Source organism: Thunnus albacares, chromosome 22 (assembly GCF_914725855.1).
Source record: "Thunnus albacares chromosome 22, fThuAlb1.1, whole genome shotgun sequence".
Classification (NCBI taxonomy): domain Eukaryota; kingdom Metazoa; phylum Chordata; class Actinopteri; order Scombriformes; family Scombridae; genus Thunnus; species Thunnus albacares.
The window spans coordinates 11,813,572-11,835,136 of record NC_058127.1 but is presented as its reverse complement, the minus strand read 5'-3'; the positions used below and the strand labels follow the sequence as shown (position 1 = coordinate 11,835,136).

The window sequence follows — 21,565 nt, the reverse complement described above, 5'->3', positions numbered from 1 at the left end:
ACGAGAGATACGCGAAGTTTAAACCGACGAGACCAAACTCAATGAGACGGTGAAGCACCAACCTGCTCCTCGGTGAGGGGAAGCCAGTATATACACGGAGCTGCTTTGGTCTTCAGGAACAAGTCGTCTAGCAGTTTCGCTGGAGGTTCGTCTCCCTTCTCTGTTAGTGAGAAAACACATTTTATATTTCATTAAGACGTAAAAAAATACTTATAACTCACTGATGAAGACTACAGACATGTTTAAACCTCTAATTTTGTGTAGTTCTGACAGTTTTCCAGGCAACAAAAGCTTGCAGTGTGCAGTTTTGTATGTGTGTATTATAAAATCCTCATCTCTTCCATTTTTCTCTTTCTGCGTTTATCCCCTCACAGCGAGACATCTTACCCTTCTTATCAGTCTTCCTCTCCTTGCTCTTGGCCCTCTCCCTCCTCCTCCGCTCTCTGTCTCTGGATCGAGAGCGTCGGTCTTCCTCTCCGGGTCTTGCGAATTCCCTGACCTTATCCCGGTCCCATTCCCGCTCCCCGCGGGTGCGTTCGCGGCGCTCCATCTCTCTCTCTCGCTCCGCCCACAGATCGCGCACTCCAACCACGCCTCTGTCTCGCTCCCGGTCTCGCTCCCTGTCTCCGACTCTGTCCCGCTCACGCTCTCTGTCTCTGTCTCTGTCCCGTTCGGGCATGAGTGGGGGTAGCCGGTTCTGGGGAGCACCTGGCTGGGGGACGTGGTCCTCCTCCTTGTCTGGCTTCAGGATACCTTTGTGAAAGTCAAGCTGCAGGAAAAAGAAGAATAGAAATGAGTTGACAAATACCAGAAATGTTAAAGGTGGTAGAGTGTGATGAACTTTAACGTGAACTCATTTAGAAAACAACTTCAATAGATATCAAATGATTATCATCTGTTAACAGAGACACTATACACAGACAAATCTAATGCAAAAATAACAGTTGTGAAAGGCCTGTCACCACACAACATGGTGGATGTTGTGACAAAAAAATCCTCGGATCACTTAGAACTTAGTATGTGGTTGCTCATCTGAAATTGTTTCAAAAATAAACCTGTTAATATTTAATTCCCCCAAGCCTTTTACTTTGAGTAACACCAGCTGCCTACGATTTGAGTGCAAGCCTGTATGTATGAGGGTATTTATTCACTTTAAAAGGTGACAACCCACAAATAACCTGGTGTATCTAAAACAAACAGTAGAGCGATAGAAAAGAGGACAACATTCACACTTTTGCATCATACTAGGGATGTCAGTTTCAGTTCATTTTGCTTGTGACAGACTGATGCCCGTTAACCGATAACTAACAAGTTAATTTTTAAGCAAAGTTGTGATGTAGCGTTCACTTGTGAGAGCTGTCCAGCAGTCGGTTGTCAGAGCTAGCTTTTAGCTTTAACTTTTAGCTCATCTTTCTTCACCTCAAAGTGTTTTCAACGTGTTTAGTCACAGTAGCTCTCGATGGCTATCCTTCGCCCTCTACCACAATGACTGGCAGCATATCCGTCTGACTGATAGCCTCGGACCGGCATGCATCACACTTTCTCCCCCCTGGCTAGCAGCGACGTGATCTTTGGCTGCGAATGTGAGCCGTCCTCGGACATGGCAGCCGGGTTCTTGTTCTTGACGTGGTAGAGCATAGTGATAGTACTACTACTTAACTGAAGAGTAGCATCAGAGTAGCATTAGCTGGAATATCCTCTCCACCATCTACTGTAATATAATTCAGGTTTCAGTGAGTGTATTTTGGCATTTTACCTCATCCTGTTCACAGAAGTCCACGCTGAGGACCTTGGGATTGCTCTGAGGCCATTTCACTCCATGGAGGGCCGCTCTGGTGGCCACCGCCTCCTCTGTTGTAGCGTACTACAAAGACAAGAGAAGATGAACAGGGTTATCGGACTGAAAATGGTCCTTTTACTCAAATGTTTGTGATTATAAATAGTATTCAAATCTTTACCAACATTAAAGTATGTGATTAAATAAGGACGGAAACTTTCCTTTAAAAATGGACTGTTGCAGGCACAGATCGAAGCAGTGACAATGACAAGAATGCTTCTATTCATGTCTGAGCTCAAACATGTCTTCCTACAACAATATTATTTTAAGGTTTTGATATAAACTTTCAGGAGCATGTTCCAGCAGAAGAGCAGGAAACAAGCTCTAATGGAAAAGTCCACCTCTCACAATACGCCTACATTCAGACCCTTGGGGCTCAGGCCTGAGCCTATTCTAACATACTTACAACACCAAACAGTGATCATAAAAACAGTTCGAAACATGCAACTGTGGATCAAAAAGTTGCTCAATTCTTGGTGGAAATTAGGCGTTACACCTTATACACAATATAAAGGCGTTCGTGCGTTGGTACTCACAGTGACGAAGCAGTGAGACTTGATCTTATCAATCCAGAAGCCATCTTCCACCACACTGCCCGTCTGGTTCAGCAGCTCTTTGAGCTGTCCCAGCGTGAAGGGTCGTACCTGTGGGACGAGACAGAACCGTCAGGGGTCAACAGAGGGGGGTCAGAGTGGAGCGGATGTTCATGGAAAATTCATCCCTTCCTTCCTGAGTACGTGCAGGACAAAGATGGTTATTTCAAATGTATTTAAGTTTTATGACTCATATCTAAAATCTCCCTGATGAACAAGTTTTTACAACTTCAATCTGAATGACTCTCATAATTTCCATTTATCCAACACTTCATGACACAAGACTTCTAAAAAACTAATGACTAACTTCACAATGTTTTCAGTTGTATTTTCAGATTGATGCTACTGTATGTCAAACAGAATCCAACATGCCCTAAAAGGTCACAATATGGAAGATAAACCTTTTTAATTTAGGTAACTACACGGTCTTCACTCTGGTGCCACCCTCAGGCCAAAACTCACATTTCCCCCCCCCCAACTGGAAGAAAGCATCAAAGAACAGCAAAGTTGTTTCTACATTTTAAATCTGTCCAATTCATCAGTTATGTTTTCTGGTAAACAAAGTGTTAATGAGCGCTACGACCTCACAGCTTTATACTTTTAGTCTTGTATGTTTGGAATCGGTGCTGCTGAAGTGTGGCTGAGTGGCAATGGATATTTGGTTCTCTTTGATCTGTGTCTAATTTTGAGTCTTTCCTCTATGACGCAAGTTAAAAAAAAAAAAAAAAAAAAAAAAAAAAAAATCAGCAAATGCTAGTCATTAAATGTGTAATGTCTCGTCTTGTCACAGTCTGTTTAGTCATGCAGTGTTCCCCTGACTTAAGGTGCTGCTTGTCTACGGCTGTAATACCTGGTTAAGAGTTCCTGACTCTAATTATGGGTATGATGGTGATGTGGTTACCACTGGCATCGACACAATGTGCCTCATTCATGAAAACACTCATATGGTACATTTAGAAACACAGGATTTTTCTCTTGTGCCATTTTTGTCTCACATACTAGTCTGTGGGGAAAGTTTATGGATACAATTTGACCAAAAAACAAGGAATATAAGTAGTATTTTTTTTATCTTCTCTGCAAACTGTAGCAAGTGAGTTAATTTTGACAAGACAGAACGTCCACAGAAATAGAAGAAAAACAATTTTTTCACTGTATTTTATGCTTTGTAATGCGTTTACGATGAGTTACAAACCCACCAGATTGGTCACATGGATGATATTTGAGACTTTGCCACGAGGTGGCGAGGGCTGCCTGGTTGTGCGGACGGGGTCGTCGATGGTGACAGACACGCCGGACTTCTGCTGACTGATTGAGCGACGTACCAGACTGTCGCTGGGGGTAACTGGGGGAGATAAAAAAAAAAAAAAATTGTGGGGGAAAAGGTGAAAAAATAGGAGTGTATGTAATTAAGAACAGAGGAAAAGATGAAGCGCCGCCAGAGGCACGACTGGAAGAAAAAGCAGTGAATAGATCTGTAACTGACAAATTAAAATTATTAAATTAAATTAAAACCCGCAAACTTTTCAATGAGGCAGTTTACCTTTCTTCGCCTCTCCGTCGAGCTTGACAGATGTCTGTGTTTCTGAGGCTTCCTCTGAAAGACTGTTCTTCCTTTTGTCTTTGGAAGTCCTGCGTTGTTTTTCTCTCTCCATTTTCTCCACTTCCTCCTCTTCATTTGTCTGTCCGTTCTCCTGGCTGTCGCCTGGCACCACCTGAGGAGGAACAACAGGTAGAAAAACAACAGTGTGAACTTAGTTCTTCAAATCAGGCATCAATCATAAAAGAAACCTCTCTTAGTGCCCGCATTAAAAACATTCCTTTACTTCCCTTTTTATAACGACAAGCTAGCCGCACTGATACGCTTCTCCTCACCTGTGTGACTGTGCGTCGGATCTTGAGGCCCTTGTCCTGGTCGCCCCGGCTGGGGTCCAGGTTCTCCTCATCCCCAGACAGTTGCAGCTCCTCTGGGTGCAGCTCCACCACTGCCTCCTGGCTTACTTTGATGTCTGGGATCAAAGACTGGAGGACAAGAGGAGAACACAGACACACAAACAGGAAAAGGATGGAGGCAAAGAAAAGAGAAGGACAAAGAGAGGTTAAAAAACAATGATGGGAGGGATGAAAAGGAAAGGCAGACAAACGACTTTTCATCAGTCATTTTGCAATTTATGTCAGAGGTTAGACTAAAATATCAGCCTTAATGAAAACCTCCTGGCAGTCATTAGACACCTGGTCCTGGTCTCTGTGCTGTGTCAGTACCTTCAGTGAGTCGGTAGTGATGCTGATGGATGGTTTCTTAGCAGTGACTGCCGTGCTGGAGCCCCACCGCCTCTTCCTCCCTGCTGCGGTTCCTGTATCGGGCTCTCCTGCTCCTCCTTCTGTAGCGGCTGGAGACGTCTTGCTGCCTGCAGAGGAGCCAAAAAAATTAATTCAGAAGGGTAAAAAATAAAAAAAAAATACATTCCCAAATGAATGACTTGTTCTCAGATGAACAGAACTTTAGCGGCAAGTCGCTGCATGATCATAACCACATGCAAAAATAATTGCTTTAATATTTAAGCCAAATAGTTTCGCCAAAAGGTAACAATGACTAATTTAAGTTTACAGAGTTATTAAATGGAATTAAGAGATCAAATAACTTTCAGCGACTACATTACAATATTAGTTTATTTAAAACAATATTTTTCTGAAGTGTGAAGTATGGACAGGGTCCTCGCAGCAGTTTGCACACAAACATGTCAGGAAATATTGTAGCTTGGTGATTTTTTTAAAAATGTGCTTGAGCCGAACGAATGTTTTATTAAGAGAATCACTTGTGAACGACAGAGTTTCCGCAACGCTACTCAAGTACTTCAATATGAGAGGATAACGCTTCTGTTTCGTTTTTTCAAATCAACATTGCCGACCATGTAAAGTGATTTAATTTATCTGCCACACTCGGCTGTGACTCCTGTCAAATCTACTGCAGTTTTCCTCTGAGAAGTCACCAGCAGGTAGAGATAAACCAGCACCATGAAGCAGGTCACTTATTACAATAAAACATGTATTGTAGCTTTTCCTTACTAGATTTTATTGCGCAGAATTTACTCTTACTTACTCTCGCCACTCACATAAATATATACCACTGACAAAAGAGAGTAAAATTCTCCAAAAAACAAAGTTTAGACGTGATCACTACAGTTGGCAAGATCCTAAACGATTTGTCTTCCAGATATTAAATGTGAGAAAACCAAATATTCTAAAACAAACCATTTCATCCTAAATTTAAGAGTTATATGTTTTGTATTAGGCTCTGCTTGTGGAGGTCATATAAAATTAACTGCCCTGTAACCTGAACTCCTGCATATTCAACATGACAGTCATATGGCTCTCACGTTCCTGCGCTTGCATAAAGTCACTACTGTGAATTTTTATCGATTCTTTTACAATTTTCAGCCTGTTTTGAGTCAAAAACATTCATTTACAGCTACATAAATATAATCCGCACATGGGTTTTAAATGCTAAAGTCGAGCATTTTCCTTTTTTAAGTCTTCCAGTAGGATGAAAGATCCAGGAGTCGAGAAAACATGGAACTGGTATACTTACTGGTCAACGATATCTTGCGAGCAGCGAAAGCCTTAGGAGTGGTGCTCTGGAAGAAGAGAGAGACAGACAGAGAACATACAGAACCCCAGGGGTGCGGGGCGACATGAGAACCAAGAGTCCAGACCCAAACAGGCAACAACAGAGAGGAGGTGAAACAGGAACAGTGGAGGGAGGGGTGGGGGGGCGAGGGGGGGGTAAAGTAACAGAGGCCTGGAGGCTCCAATTGTACCACATTAAGGAGAGAGTTCTTGGTCGATACAGAGAGACTCCAGACACATTTCCGCCTTCCACCTCTGCTCAAAAGACACTGAGATAAATCATTAAGCTACTCTTTTGTGTGTATGTGTGTGTGCATGTGAGACTCTGAGGACAAAGCAGTACAGGATGTGCATTAGGACAAGAGTAGGTCTGTGTGAAACTCTAACTGGGTCATATCTTAATGTGGTATGTTATTAGAAGCTGGTATCCATCAGAGAGTCTGAGCAGGAAAAGGAGACTTGCAGAGTGTACGAGTGGATGGTGTCAACTTTACAACACCGTGACATACAAATGTTGTTATACTAGCGCATTTATCCTTGGTAGTTCTGGCGTTTTGCACATTTCCGTGATGATTTAACGTAAATAAAACGGCGTGTAGTTGAGTCAAGTGTTGGATTTTGTATGTGCCTGATGAGTTCTGTGGAGCAGAGGTGGAAAACCGAGTGCTGAAAACCCAAAGATCAGTCAGAACCAGTATCGGTACTGCAGTTGAAATTTGTCTTTGAGATTTGCGATATTAAAGCACAGTGTTAAAATGTATGATGAGCACCGCCATCTTGACTTCATGTCAAATTGAATCTGCAGTACAGTTCAAAACTTTGCAGTAAATTACAAAGAGGAAATAGTTAATTCCTCGTATTTATGACCCAAACAAGATTTGGGGATTTTTAAAAAATTTTTTTTACAACTATTCCTTTAAAAATTTATACATTTTAAAGAGAGGAATAATGACAAGTCATTTCCTGGTACCATTTGACACCTGATTCCTTACTGGCTCGACTATGGCCCAACCGCACGACAGTGTGTACTGTATCTAGGCAACAAGGATCCAATCAGAGAAGGCAGAGGAGTGAGGGCAGGGCTCGTTTTGAGTGTGCAGATTAGCCAGCAGACAGGAACTGATCACTGGATTGGACTTTTTTCTTGAAGGGGGGGTTGGGGTTGGACTTTTCTTGATCGACACAGAGTCTCATTTCAGTCTTTTTGGGGAGCAAAGACTTTCAAAATTGCCTTGTGATGGATTGTGACAGGGGTCGGGGGTGAAGTAAACTTTGTTAAAGTCCTTGATCTGTGAAGTATAACTGATGAGTAAAAAAATCCATTTTTGTGATGTTAGGATCGACTGTCTTTGATAAAATTGTCCATGTTCTCCAATATACTGTCCTGAAAGCCTTTGTGACGCTTGAAATGTCACAGTGATGACAACAGCTTGTCCTGGGAGGTCTTTGTTCATTGTCCGAGATATTTGTGGTCCCGTATTTAGCAGTTCATGAGGCTTCCATAGCCGAACATTTGCCAAACAATTCTTGAGACTCTTTTGCAGATTCAGGGCAAAGGGAAAAACAGCAGTCTGTCGTCTTTCAATGGCAATGAAGGTGGAAAAAAGTAATCCAAAGGCATTTGTTGTTTTGTTAAAATTACAATCCAGGGAAATCGTTCAAATGAGATGACTGATGGGCATCATCTTGAGTATATTCTCTGGCAGGAATGCCTCCGCACTCACATACGAGATGAAAGGGCCAAGTTGTGGGTGTAGCAAAGAGCTGGTTGTAGAAATAAACAAACAGCGGCAACAACTGCAGTTGTCGATCTGCCAGGTCCAGAGCAGACGCAGAATATCATGACCTCCTGGTGAAACATCCACCGAGTCACACTCGAGTTCAGTGACAGTGTGACCGCAAGGGAAAGGGAGGTGATGATTTGCTGAGTAAATCCAGCTCTCTTGGCCCAAGCATGAATGCTGAAAGTCACCGTGCACCCACAGAAACTCACGATGCGTAAATGTGTGTCGGATTAAATGTCCATGGCGGTATGTCCTTTAAAAGTCTCTGTTACAGTGGAACTGGTGCAGAGTTCAGGGGAACAGTTTCTCTTGTGAATAACAGCTTTGACAGAATAGTTGTAAGATTTTACTTGCACAGCTGATTAATGGAAGTCCTTTTCAAAAAGCTGAGCAGCTTGTCCATGAGGCAATGACCTATAATAGCGTTCCAGATGTTTGAAAGTCTGAGTGAAAGTCCACATCATAATCTCACACACACGTCCACAAAGCTTTGTATTTTAAAAAAGCCCCAGTTGCTCCGTTGGAGTGTGTTTCAAAGCTGAAAAACCCAACAGTGATCTTGCTCGAGCCCTGATCACTATATGGGTTGCTGCAGTGGTCCTCAGTTCAAGGTCATTACTCCGCCCTACAAGCAGAGGGCAGTGTGGGATTGGAGGTAAACGTGAATCTCAAGAGCTGCTGAGGAGTTTTTGTCTTTTCTCTGAGTGAAGAAGTTGCGTCTGGCTGTTGGAGGTTGGAGGACGACACTTGAAGACTGTGCTCATCCTCAAAATGGCAGATGGGAAAGGCGCCGAGAGGGGAGGCGATAGAGAGAGTCGCACGCCCTCCCCTTCTCTTACCCCCATCATTCATCATCACCACCACCACACACAGTACAGTACACTACAGTCCAGTCCGGTTCAGATCAGCGAGCAGGCTTCCAACCCCTGAGGCTGGGTTACCATGACAACTGTGTGCTGCTGCAGTTACCATGGCTGCCGCTGCTGTCGGTGGTGGTGGTGGTGGTGGTGGTAGGATGCGAGCTCCAGTTCCTGCTGGCTCAGCGTGTCACTGGAAGGCTACAAGGGGGAGGCCTTGCAGGCTCGGGCTTTACTCAGTGCCATGGGGTTGCAGACTCTGGGCCTAATTCAGGTACCAGCGACGCACTTGGGCATAGCGGGACAGGAGTTGTAGGAGGAGTAGGAGGAGGAGTGGAGGAGGTGTTGGTGTTGGTGGTGGTGGTAGTAGTAGTACGCAGCAGGTACCATTAGGGGCAATGGAAGAGGCATGGGCACCTTCATAACAAAGCAATCAATGGGGTTTTAAACAGCAGTCACACCATAAATATATATAGTGAGAGAGAAGCGTTTCATGATGGGATACAAAGGCAAAAGATGGAAATTGAGGGGACAAAGAGGGGAAGAGAGACAGCGAGAGAGAGAGAGAGAGTGAATGAAAGAGAGAGAGAGAGACAGAGAGAGACGCAGTGTAAAAAGGAGCAAGCCAGAGAGCAGAGAGAATGAAAACAGGGTGAAAGAAACAGCAGAAACAAGCCCTGATGCATCTCTACACACACTGTCAGGGTCCATTACTCATGCAAACCCAGAGAGGAAACAAAACCCACATAACACACACACGCATACATACACTGTAAAGAAAGACACATGCTGGCAATAACTTCAGTAGCACAGAAGCTCACCGGTAAATCTAATTACGCTTCTCTAGATAAGAAAGTCCAGAGCTCAAAGCCCTATAATGTAGTTTAATGTGTGCATGTGAGAATCTTCTGATGCTGCTCTTCAGCTTGTTTCAACAGCAGTAAATTGCGATGCTGCGTTTGAACAAACGGCAGCTTCATAAAGAACTCTAGCAGGAATTCTCTGATGAATTATGTATTAAATATGAATAAGCATGTAATAAAATTTTGATTAAATAAAAAGAAACTGCTCGTTATATCATTAAACGCAGTTCAGGATATGATGAGTCTCGTCACCCTGACACACCAAGCTGAATTCAAAAGAACCAACCGATGTCTTCGACTAATAACTTTCAGCTGGATTCAATGCAAAGACGACATCTTAATGTTGACATGCATGTGTCATATGTGCCTGTGTGATGGATAACAAGGTAAGTAGTCGTAATCCAACAAAAGATGGTAGAGAAACAACAAAATCTGGACGATTATTTTCATGCCACAGTAAATTACAGCAAGCACCTGGTCTGGTACCTGCAGGTAAGCTGCAAAAAGTATGCGTAACAGATTAAAGATATTATTTGTATTAATTCACAGGTACGGGCATAAATGAATAAAATACAGGCGGGCAGCAGGTGAAATTAGTCTTTTTAAAACATCTAAACCAGCTGAATCTTATCAAGCCTAATTAGTCGCCATGAACTGTTTCATTTGAATGCCCACGATAACCTTTCACCCCTCAACTCCCATCCGGTCATGTAATAGAAGTCACTGATGAAACAGCGATGTAGGCTAGCAGCTAGCGGATCAAAACGGAAGACCTAAAGACATAAATAGTCAGTGGTGAGATCAAAATCAAAGGCCGAGTCAGACAAATATGCTTTTAACAACGGCCCGATGGCACCTGATGGTTAGCGGTCGTCTTGGTGTGTCAGGGCGCTGACATTTTTACTTCCTCCCTCCCTCCCCAACACACAGACGAGAACAGAAATATAAGAAGCACGAATGTCTGACTTAACACGCTATCAACCATCCCCCTCTTACACTCTAGCAGCATCAGCACTTAACATCCCTCTGCAGGGCCCAGACAGATAAAGGGTGTGTGAGAGATCATCTAAGTTAACAAGTTCATTATGAGTTATTAGTTGCATTAAAACACAGATGGAAGGGATTAGTTCATTCCCATTTACCCCAGGACCCAACTCCAACTCAACCCCTGTTTTGTCCATCTATGAACATTTGTAAAAAACGTCCAATTGAGTGATGTGTTGAGCATTTAAGAGGATATAATAATCAAGAGCCTGTCTCCGCAGGTTCCAGAGGCTCCAGTGACTCATTAAAACGTTGGGGTTGTGTTGGTTTTGAGTGACCCTCTCAACTTATGCTGCCGACTAAACATGCTTATATGTGAATGAGGATGCAGGTTAGTGGGAGACAGAGCAAAGACCCAGGCAGCCCCCACCCTCTCAGTGACCTTACCTCCTCCAGGCGACCATCGTTGTTGTCTGGCTCAGCCCCGGAGGCCGGCTGCTGGGCCATGGAGCTCTCCTGGTCTGGTTCCACCTCAGTCACGGCGGCTGCGCTGGGCTCTGACACCTCCCTGCAGGAGACGGGTGGGGTGAGGGCAGAAGGATGAGTGGGAGAAGAAAAATTCATCCGATAGCAGACTCGGTAGCAGGCTGTTCTTGTGCTAAAACACGATTATATGATTTTTTTTTTTTTAGGATTGTATTTAAATTTAATTTAAACACATGAAAGCTCCTTGTTTTAAAAGGTCCTGATAATGACCATCATCATACTCAATTACTATGATGTTAAAGGCCTGGCAGCACCTTACGTGTATGCTGCCAAAAGCAGATACCCGACTACATCTGAGTGGACTGCTGTGATGACAAGCAGATGAACAGAAAAACCTCCCAGTATCATGACTTTCCTTTCTGATTTTCTTTTGTTTTTAACATTTTGCTCAGGTTAAAATTTATATCTGACAATATCAGTTAATTGTTAATCGTCAAATCGTCAAAGTTATTTGGTATTTTAGAACATTTAAGTCAAGAAAATAAAGTTTTTACTTTCATTCGTGGCTGCTGGATCGATGACAATATAGTGAGAATAAGTCGAACTCCAAACTACTCATCAGAAAAATTATCTTTTTATAATTTATTTAAGTAATTTTTCCAGCAAAAGAGCCAAAAACAACCTAGTTCCAGTTTCTAAATTGTGAGGATTTGCTGCTTTTCTCTGTCTTATGATAATAAACTGAATATCTTTAGGCTTTGGAGCGTTGGTCAAACAATTCGACGTGTAGCTTTAGCATATGTAATGCGCATTATCGACCATTATTTGACATGTTGTGGACCAAGCGATTAATCAAAAACATAAATCAATTAATCTGTGATGAAGATAATCCTTAGCTGCAGCCTTAATTGAAGACAATCCAGACGCCGCCTCCATGCTCGGCTCTAGACGGGCCAGTGTGAAGGTTGGTCTGAGAGGACAGACAAAACGATGTGTAGGACAAGACAGAGGAAAACACTGCAGGAGTCAGAGGAAGGGTGCTGGAGGCCACTGATCTGGGTCACTCCTGCTATAAATAACTCACCAGCTAACTGACACCCAGGGTCACAAACACTCCTCAAACGAACTCACAGACCAAGAAACACACTCACAGCTGACTCAGTGTGTGTGTGTGTGTGTGTGTGGTCTTCGTCTGATGCCTGCTGGGTCATTATTGAAGAAGAGAAGAAAAAAACAACCCAAATCTAATTCAGCCAATGATGGTCATTGCTTTGTAGTTACTATGAGTCAGACCTCACACAGCCAAACGTTTCTTCAGATGAGCTTTTAGTTGATTTTTATCTTTGTTATCTTAGACAAAATAAAACCAAGCAAAAGCCATCATTATATTTTTAGCTACATCCCAACTTCCTCTACCTGCACTATCAAAACCCTCCTCCGCTGCCTCCAGTGTGATGACACAGACACCGAGGCAGCACCCTGTAGGTGGTTGAATCACATCCTCTAGCATCCCTCTCTCTCTCTCTCTCTCCATCACGTTGCACCTTCGCCTCTACCGTTTGATCCATTACATGCTTTATTAGATTGCGCTCCGTAATTAGCATTTGAAAGGAAACGGACATGAATAATACATTTAAAAATACTTTCATGTCCACAAAGCATCAAAAGAAACTATACTCATCTCTACGGCATGTTTTATATCTCTGGTTCAGTGGTAACTGTTTCATCAGTTGTTGCATAAAATTTCATGTTTGTAGCAGCAATATTCACCAAGCTACATATGTAGTAGTCTATATGACACTCTCTAGGTTATTGTTAATTACTGACCAACCAGACAGAGCACCGACTCCAAGATTAATGTGGTAGGCGGCCAATTTGACCCTCAGAAGTATCTTTCTGGCTAAAACACTGATTTCACTACAAAATATCAAAGTCACTTCAAACATGACGCACACATTTGTTATGAACCTAGTTAATCAAAGCCAAACGCTCCCCTTTCTTTCAAGCAAAGTAACTGTAAAAAAATATCTCCTCATCTTGCTGATAATTACTCACGTGGTCCTACTCGCCAGCTCAGACAGCCAAACCTCAGCTTTTATCTTTCTCCATGACATGTAACTCGGCCAGTGGAAAAGCTCTGCAGCGTCTTAAAGAAAGAGGGTCTGTAACGTTAGTCTCTGTACTACTGAAATCTACCCAGAGGGTTAGGAGAGCCAGTTCAACCTCTTTCTCTGGAGATTAGTCACTGGCAGGAGTGTAGGCAGGAGGACAGTATTTACCCCTCCTCCACACCACTCTGATTCTCCTCATTTGGCCTAGGTGTGGATGTCAATATCTATTGTGTGTGTGTGTGTGTGTGTGCGGGGCTGGCTCGTAGGCAAGGCCGTAGGAGCACCAGCGCAGGCTATAAAGCGAGACAGATGTCAACTAGAAATATAACCCCTTAGGATCAGGAGAGGAGGAAAGGCCAGGCCAAGGTGATGTAATAATCACTGAGAGAGAAAGAGAGAGTGAATAACTGTGTGTCTGTGCCTGTATATTGAAGCTAACTTACTCTACATTTCAAAACTTTGTATTGATACGATTAGGTTGGAATGAGGCTGAAGTACAGCTTGAGCCTGAGGAAGATTATCAAAATCTGTAAAATGCAGAATGCAGAAAATCTGACAAAAGTGACCAGAAGTTTAATATGACCCCAGGCACCAATTTGCATTCACATCAACAGAAATACACAAATCATGTCTTAATCAACAAACTGGCCACATAAAAACAGACCGAAAGCGCCGTCGCTGATCAAATCAGACATGTAGCCAGCTCTCAAGGGACGAGAGTGTGAGTGCTGGTGCCAGCTGGGAGAATTATATCACACCATAAGGGCCCACTCACACTGACTGTACAGCTAACAGATGTCTGCTTTAATGATCTCCCTTGACAACAGTGAGATCATTAACAGCTACAGCCACACAAACCCAAAAATACAAATAAAGTGTTCAGTGGGCCGGCCAACGGGATGCACGCACAGTATGGTCAGATTTCAAGACAACAAATTGATTGATGTCCTGATTTTGAATTAAGGAGGTGGTAAAATTATATTACAAATTAAAATTGGGATTAATAATCCCATGACATAATATGTTAAGGTCAAAAGGAAAGACAGAGGAGGGGGGAGAAATCACTGCCTGCATGATTTACGCCAGTATACCATTAAACCTGAGCTTATTATTTATTCATCAGTGTATTCCTCCAATGTAAAGCTATTTTGAGCACTTATCAAAGCAGGGAGACCCCCTTCCCCCTCAACCCCCCCTCCCCAAAAAAATCTTCACCCAACAAAAGACTCTCACCGCGGTCCCCACCCCAGGTCCTCCTCACATGTAACATATCCAGGCCAATATATGAACCGGTGACATGCTATTTAACGGGTTGAGGGAGCGTGATGTACAGCCGGCCTCACGGTGCGTAAAGATAGCCTCACACCGGCTGATGTATCCCCGTTGCTTTCTGGATCAGGGGTGTGAAAGTACATGCACCAACCCTGAAGCCTAGTGTCGCCCTCTGGCTCACTCTTACCCGTTTTTGTTGCCTTCGGACAGCATTGTGACCGGCCTTGAGACGGAGGAGACCCCCGCGGATGGAGAGTAACCGTCTATCGCTGGAGGTTATTCCGGTCAGGCGAGGGTGGAAATCCGGGACGCGACTTTTAAAAAAAAAAAAAATCCGGCCGCGGTTGATCTTGCTGCTGGTTAGCTGATCACTGCGTCGCTATCAGGGATGCAATGCATGCATGGCGGCCATGTTGGCTAGCGAGACCAGTGTCAAGTCAGCCAGAGTGAGGGAAACTACCTTCCGGTTAGGGATTTCCAACATTAAAGCTCTATTAAACGACAATAATGGTGACAAAGCTAAAGCGCGGACAGCTACCAGCGATGAGGGGAAATTACATAAAATAAGGCAAGGGGGGCAAGGCGGATAAGGACCCTTTTTCCTCAAGAGAAAAGCCCAGCAGCAGCCACGCTGGTTGTGGGGCTGCCGCATCAAACGCCTGACAAGAAATACAACCTGCTATTATTAGGAGCGCTGACTGAGAAAGTACTTGGATGTGTTTACAACCGATTCAAAGCTCATGAGCAAATGGAGGTATGATGTCAGTTCCGTGACCAGTATTACTCAATGCAGCAGACATGTCTTATGTCTTTGCATGATGTCAAATGATCCTCCAGATATACATCTGATTACTGTGATCAATCAGTTTTGTCCAAGCTATAACGTGCAACCATGTGAGTATATGCATTTTAACAGGTTCAATGAAAAGGTCACAACTGAAGCAACAAACTACAGTGTAGCAGGAATTCATATTAGAATAATCCAAGTTAATACAGCTGATAGATATAAATAAACATCAGCTGTTCAGACATGTTGTAATATTATATACTGTATACATTTGATAGTAGTCTAGTGGTCATCATATGCCAAACAAGCTCTATGAAAAGATGGATGTTTCTTTGAAGTTTCAGCCTGGGTTTCGGTGGGTTTTGTCAACCACAACTGCATTTAAAATATGCACATTTTACACAGTAGTGCAGTGCCTGTTCAAGACGTGTCTGTTCAGAACAAGCTGAATGTTTGGCCTCCGGTATTGCTGCTTGCAGCTTTCTGGAGAGCCGCTCATCCCAACAGCTTCACACGCGACACTGCACTTCCTTGGGTCCTCAGCAATACACCCGCCAAGTGTGAAGTCAGTCAGATGGGACAGAAATACATACATACATAGACTCCTTTCATTTTAGTTAGATTTTACTGAGATTAGTTTCATTGAGGGCAAATTTTCCTTAAATAAGAATGTGTGATTCTTATTTCTGTCATGTGTTTTCTGTATCAGCCACTGTGTGTCATTTCGGGCAGGCTTGTGTTATCTCAGTAGTTTCCAGCCTCCCTCTCTCCGGCTCTGCTCTCCTCCGATATTGCGGCTCCTTGGGTCCTCAGCAATATACCCGGCAAGTGTGAAGTCAATCGGAGGAAAGGTTGTCAAGAAAATTGAAAGACAGACCGACGACGACTCCTTTGGCTGCTGTATGTTGGCGGCTATGCATCTGCATGGCCACCATATTAGAGAGGTCAAGATCCGTTAGCATACAAACGCAGCACCGGTATTTACACTGGTATTTTCAGCCGCCATATTGGAGAGGTTAAGATCTGTTAAATACGTTCTTTTAATGACATCTTTAACATTTCTCATCCAAACAACTTCACACTCGACACCGCACTCCTTGAGTCCTCAACAATAAACCCGCCAAGTGTGAAGTAGATCGCATGAACAGTTCTGGAGATATGCGAAGGACATAAATACATACATACATACTGTACATACAGACAGACGCTTTATAGTTAGATGTGCAAAGCTCCACATGTACATTTTGAAGTACAAGAGATTACTAATATAATAAACCAAGTGTGGAGGGTTAAGACCATAGCTTTAAGAAAATATAATAATCATCCATGATGTCAACAAAATTATGTAAATGTGTCACATCACAAAGTAATGAACTGAGACAGAAAGCAAGGAGGTGGTGCATTCAGGTGCAAATTAGTAAAGGTTTTTTTGCTGATGTAACTTTTCAACTACAGCCACAAATAATTTGAAGATTTAATTCGACTGGACACGGAGGTTATTTGTACTTAAAGCGATTGTTACTGACCTTTTTGTGAGGTATTCTTTCTCCACCCCTTTACTCAGCTTAGTCTTTTTCTCGTCATCTGCCTCTCGTCCTTGGTCAGCGTTCTGCGAGATGATTGAAAGTAAACACATTGAAAGGCAAACAGCAATATGCCCAAATAGATTTAGTTTAAAATCCATGTCAGTATAAAGCATGGAAGGCAAGTTTTCTTTAAAATGCACACCAGAAATCTTAGAAAAAGAATCCGACCAAACTGACATAGATGTTAATATTATTACTCATACTCACACACACTAGTGCATCAACATTAGCATGGAAAAAAAACAGCACCAGAAACAAAGCACACTCAAGCTCTCCCAGACGTGTGAGTTGAGTATGATAATGCACAACATCACATTTACAAGCACTATAGTTCAAAGATCTTGGTGAATGACTGACACGCACATCAGCTTGATCACTGACCTTCAGCTGCCTGGCAGGGCGGGGTTTATCCCCGGCAGAGGAAGACGATTGTGAAGAGCGTGAAGAGGAGTCTGATTTGGAGTCAGAATCTGATGAGGAGCCTGAATCTTGGGCCTCGGTTACAACCATTCTTTCTTTGTTAGCCGCCTGCTGTCTCTTCTCCCGCTCCTCCTCCAGCTGTCTTTTCTTTCTTCTCTCCTCCTCTTCGAGACGTTTCCTCTCCTTTTCCTTCTCTTCTTCCAAACGTTTCTTCTCTCTCTCCTCTTTCCTTCGTTCTTCCTCCTGCTCTTTCTGCCGTTCCCTCTCTCTCTTCTCCACCAGTCGCCTCTCTTCCTCCATCTCTTTGTTCTCTTGTTGCCTCTTCCTCTCCAATATCTGCAGTGGAGACTCACTGGGACCGGCGGCTCCGACAGAGATGACAGACCCGGCGCTGGACTGTGCTGTCTCTCCTGACATAGTCACAGCTGAGGCGGTCTCGCCTGCACGGAAAGCACCCTCTGATTCCATCTTGTGTACCAGCAGAGAAAGGGGCCCTGGCCTACGCTTCACAGGGGGCTCAGGACTGCTGGAGCGAGAGCTGGATTCAGAATCTTGCCTCTGCATGATGGAAGGCGGGACAGCCACCCTTGGACCACGTGAGGCTTCAGGGTCTTCTCCCTCCTGGTTGTCTGCGTCTGGAGGGCTCTGCTTAGGAGTGTCGGGGAGGGGGAACAGGTCCGGCGGTGGAGAGGGAGGAGGAGTGGGGTGGCGCAGCTGCATAGGGGTCGCGAGTACCTGTGGTGGTGGGATGTGCTGCGGAGGCTGAAGCTTGCGTTTGGATCTTGCAACTGCCGATGGGCCACCAGGGGGCATCTGCTGCGGCTGGGGAGGGACTCTGTTGCCTTTTCGTGCCCCACCAGGACCAGGCCCAGGCCCCCACTCCTCATCATCCTCGCTCTCATCATCGCCGTCGCCATCTTCATCACTGTCCTCGTGGACGCGACCTCCTGATAAGACGCCGGCAGATCGGCTGAGGTGGAGGACAGGGTGGGCTGAGCCAGGCTCGCTGGGTGCGGTGCCCTCCTTCTCCTGGGCTCTGGACACGGCAGGGGGCAGCCCCTGGCGGTCAGGCTGGCCCAGGACACGCACTGACAGGGAGGCTACAGCACGAGGAGGAGAGGGGGCCGGTGGCTCCTTGTGACCTTGATGAAAGGTGGCTCGCTGCATCCTAGCTCCTGGAGCCTCAGCAGACTCTTGGCGGTGGGGGGTCGGACCGGGGCCAACATCAAGCCCATGTGCCATCATCCCATGACCCATCATCGATCCTCCTCCTCCCCTCTCCTCCGTCCTGGTCACAGGGGGCTGGGAGATTTTGGGACGATGCTGCTGGGCACAAAAAAATTGAGTCAGTCTTTGAGAAAACATTCTTCCCTCAAGATGACGACAAACATTCTGTTCATTCATTAGCTTGTTTTTTTGTTTTTTACCATTTCAATGTCCAAGCATGAAAAATGTATTTCAAATTTTCATGACAGTTCAAGGACTATGAGGACCATAGAAACACAGTTCAAACACATGAACATAACAAAAAACATGTGTCATGTAATAAGAACCACCTTGGATTTTGTGCTTTAAGTAGAATATTGAAGGAGATCGAAATATCTGATCAGTGCATAGCAGCTGAAGTGTGTTTTATTCTGTGGGAGAAGTCCTTAGTTTTCCTCATTAGAGGATACTGACCTTGTCAGAGAGATAGGAAGAGCTCTCATTGTCCTCCGACTGGTCTTCATCCTCTTCCGGCACTGCTGGGCTTTCTGTTAGAGGAGGACATAAGGCGGGGGTTAAAAGTCAGCACCAATGTGAGGATTAAAGATCATGACACATAAACACACTGGTTCCCAAACGAGGGCAACTTTAGAATCAATTAAGAAGAGATATATCCATTTCTTTAAAAAAAAAAAAAAGGTAAAGGTTGGTCTCTGAAATATAACTTTCCTGCGAGCTGACATTTTTGAAAACTTTAGTCTTTGTTCAATGTGAAGTATGCTGACAGACGCTGGTTAATGTGTCAACATCTGTTGCATGTCACATGTGCATGATGTCATTTTTTCTATATTCTTCCTGTAATGCCTGATTCCCAAACTTTTCAAGGTCCAGAAATAAGCAACAGTTATTTGATATTATAGACACTTGGTGTAATATGTTAAAACGTTAATGAGCATGTTCATACAAAATTACTTGAAATTAAGTGAATACAGATAGAGATACAGAAGAGGGAAAGTAGGAGAGAAAGACTTTTCAGTTTTTTCATGTGGCAGACACTTTGGTTATTATCTGATTTGTGCTTGTGGTGTTTATGTGCGTGTTATACCATCAGCATCCTCCTCTTGCTGGGCCTCTCTCTCAAGTCTCTGTCGAAGGAGCTCCTGCTGCTTTGCCAGGTACTGTTTTATGAAGCTATTCTGGCTCATCTCCTCCCCTATCTACAACACAGAACAGTACACAAAAAAAAACACGATATAAAATCCATGTACTGTAAAATCCACAAAACCAAAAAGAAGCAACTCTAAACGGTGAAACAGGACAGGAGTCGTGCTTCGCTACGGAGCTCAAAATGACCAGACATATGTTGTCAGAAGACATGTGAAAAATGAAGGCAAATGAAGCCGCCTCCTCTTACCTGAGAGTTGGGCTGCAGCCCACTGTGAGAGGAGGACGACTTCTGCAGGTTTTCCAGCATCAGGGCCTGCAGGGAACAAGGAATGGGATTTATTTTAATCAATAAATGACATCACATCATATCTAACTAAAGACGCAGAACAACTGCAATTCAGATACTGGAATTTTACTTTAAATTTGTTTTGTTTACTTTATTGGCTACTTCAATGACTGACTTGATTGTAAAACATACATATCTGTTAAACAATAAATATGGGTTCTCATATTTTGGAAACATCCTCTGTATTTTTTTATCTGAGAATTTAGGGCTTTATTATTTTCATTATCAATTAATCTATCAAATATTTTCTCAATTAATTGTTCGGTAAGAAATGTGAAAAATGCCCATCAAAATTTGCCAAAACCCAACATGACCAAATATCTGGTTTTGTCCAATAAACAGCCCAAAACCCAAAGAAATTCAGTTTGCTATCACAGAAGACAAAAAAAAGTAGGAAATTGTTACAACTGAGAAGCTGACCTCAGGTAATGTTTCAGATACATGCTTACAAAAGATCTTAGACTTATTCAATTATCAAAATGTATGCCAATTAATTTTCTGTCAATCTACATTTGAAGAAAAAAAAACGTCGTACGTCGTACTAGCAGTTAAGATGCATCACAATATCACTAGTTCATTACCAGCTATGGACCTTTGTTGCATGTTACTTGTATATTTACTATCTATTATCATAAAATGCAATTAACACGTGATAAAAATGGCTATCTGTAGTATTTTTCATACTATAAAAAGTCCAAAAAAGAAATAACGAAAGAATTGTATTCCGGGAAGTGTGCAGACGGCTTTGAAACAGTGTTTACACCTTAACTTTTTGAAATAAAATATACAGACAATACAAGTGAACAGTTAACTGAGTAAAATAGAATCTGTAGGCTTTATTTTGAGTGTCTACTCAAATGTTAGACCCATGATCTCAGTTTATCTAAAATTCTAGCTACGGCTCTGACACCCACGACTGTTTATGAGCTGAAGGTCTCTTCCAAAACAACGATAATAACACCAAAAAACCAACAACTTTTACACTAAATTGCATAAGTCATAAATTACACGTTGGGGAAGCCATTAAAATTGTGTTTACGTTACGAGGCGCGCCCCCGTCACCCCAACACACACACACACATGGTGAGCGCGTTCACGGTCATGTACTGTACACTATGTGCGGCTGTTCGCTCGCTTACACTCAGCTTAGGCCTCGACTTGACAGGTGCACAGTTCAACTGTGTGCAACACGGTGCACCAACTAGTTACGAATCAAGTGTGAACTCGGTCGTTAGGCGGTTTCGTTGCACTGTCAACTACAAATAACCGAAAACAGAAACTGTTGTTTATGCGTAATAACGTGTGCCAGGCGGTTTATGTATTCCCGCTTCCCGAGCCCACACACACACACACACACACACCGTTACAACGGCCTCTAATGTTAACCGCCCCCCCTCCACCCCCCGCCTCCTGTTAAACTTAGCCAGACTCGACACAGGCGTCCGTAACAATGCGCGAAAACTTACCCCTTTTAGTCGCTTTATCAATGTGTTTTTCTGCCCGCTTTTCGGGAGGTTTCTTTGCTCCAGAGCGGTCTTCAAGTCCGCGACTCGGAGCGATTGTAGAGGTTTTCCATCAAGCGTAATATCTTCGTCCGCCATTTTGCTCCCTTCGCTTGTGTAAACTCCAACGAGCGTCGCTA

At 43.6% G+C, this 21,565-nt stretch overlaps 1 protein-coding gene across 1 annotated transcript in view; it reads right to left on the bottom strand.

Moving 5' to 3' along the window:
* acin1b (apoptotic chromatin condensation inducer 1b) overlaps positions 1-21,565 on the bottom strand; it is a 23,743-nt gene extending 2,178 nt beyond the window's left edge. The window contains exons 1-16 of the mRNA XM_044340876.1: positions 21,390-21,565; positions 19,825-19,890; positions 19,516-19,627; positions 18,885-18,958; positions 17,166-18,527; positions 16,725-16,807; positions 10,990-11,110; positions 6,017-6,062; positions 4,690-4,835; positions 4,303-4,449; positions 3,971-4,142; positions 3,627-3,772; positions 2,374-2,481; positions 1,757-1,864; positions 388-769; positions 63-160 (exon numbers count right to left, since the gene is read on the bottom strand). Coding sequence (XP_044196811.1) covers positions 63-160; positions 388-769; positions 1,757-1,864; positions 2,374-2,481; positions 3,627-3,772; positions 3,971-4,142; positions 4,303-4,449; positions 4,690-4,835; positions 6,017-6,062; positions 10,990-11,110; positions 16,725-16,807; positions 17,166-18,527; positions 18,885-18,958; positions 19,516-19,627; positions 19,825-19,890; positions 21,390-21,524 — 3,306 coding nt within the window. The 5' untranslated portion in view covers positions 21,525-21,565. The remainder of the gene's footprint in view (positions 1-62; positions 161-387; positions 770-1,756; positions 1,865-2,373; positions 2,482-3,626; positions 3,773-3,970; positions 4,143-4,302; positions 4,450-4,689; positions 4,836-6,016; positions 6,063-10,989; positions 11,111-16,724; positions 16,808-17,165; positions 18,528-18,884; positions 18,959-19,515; positions 19,628-19,824; positions 19,891-21,389) is intronic.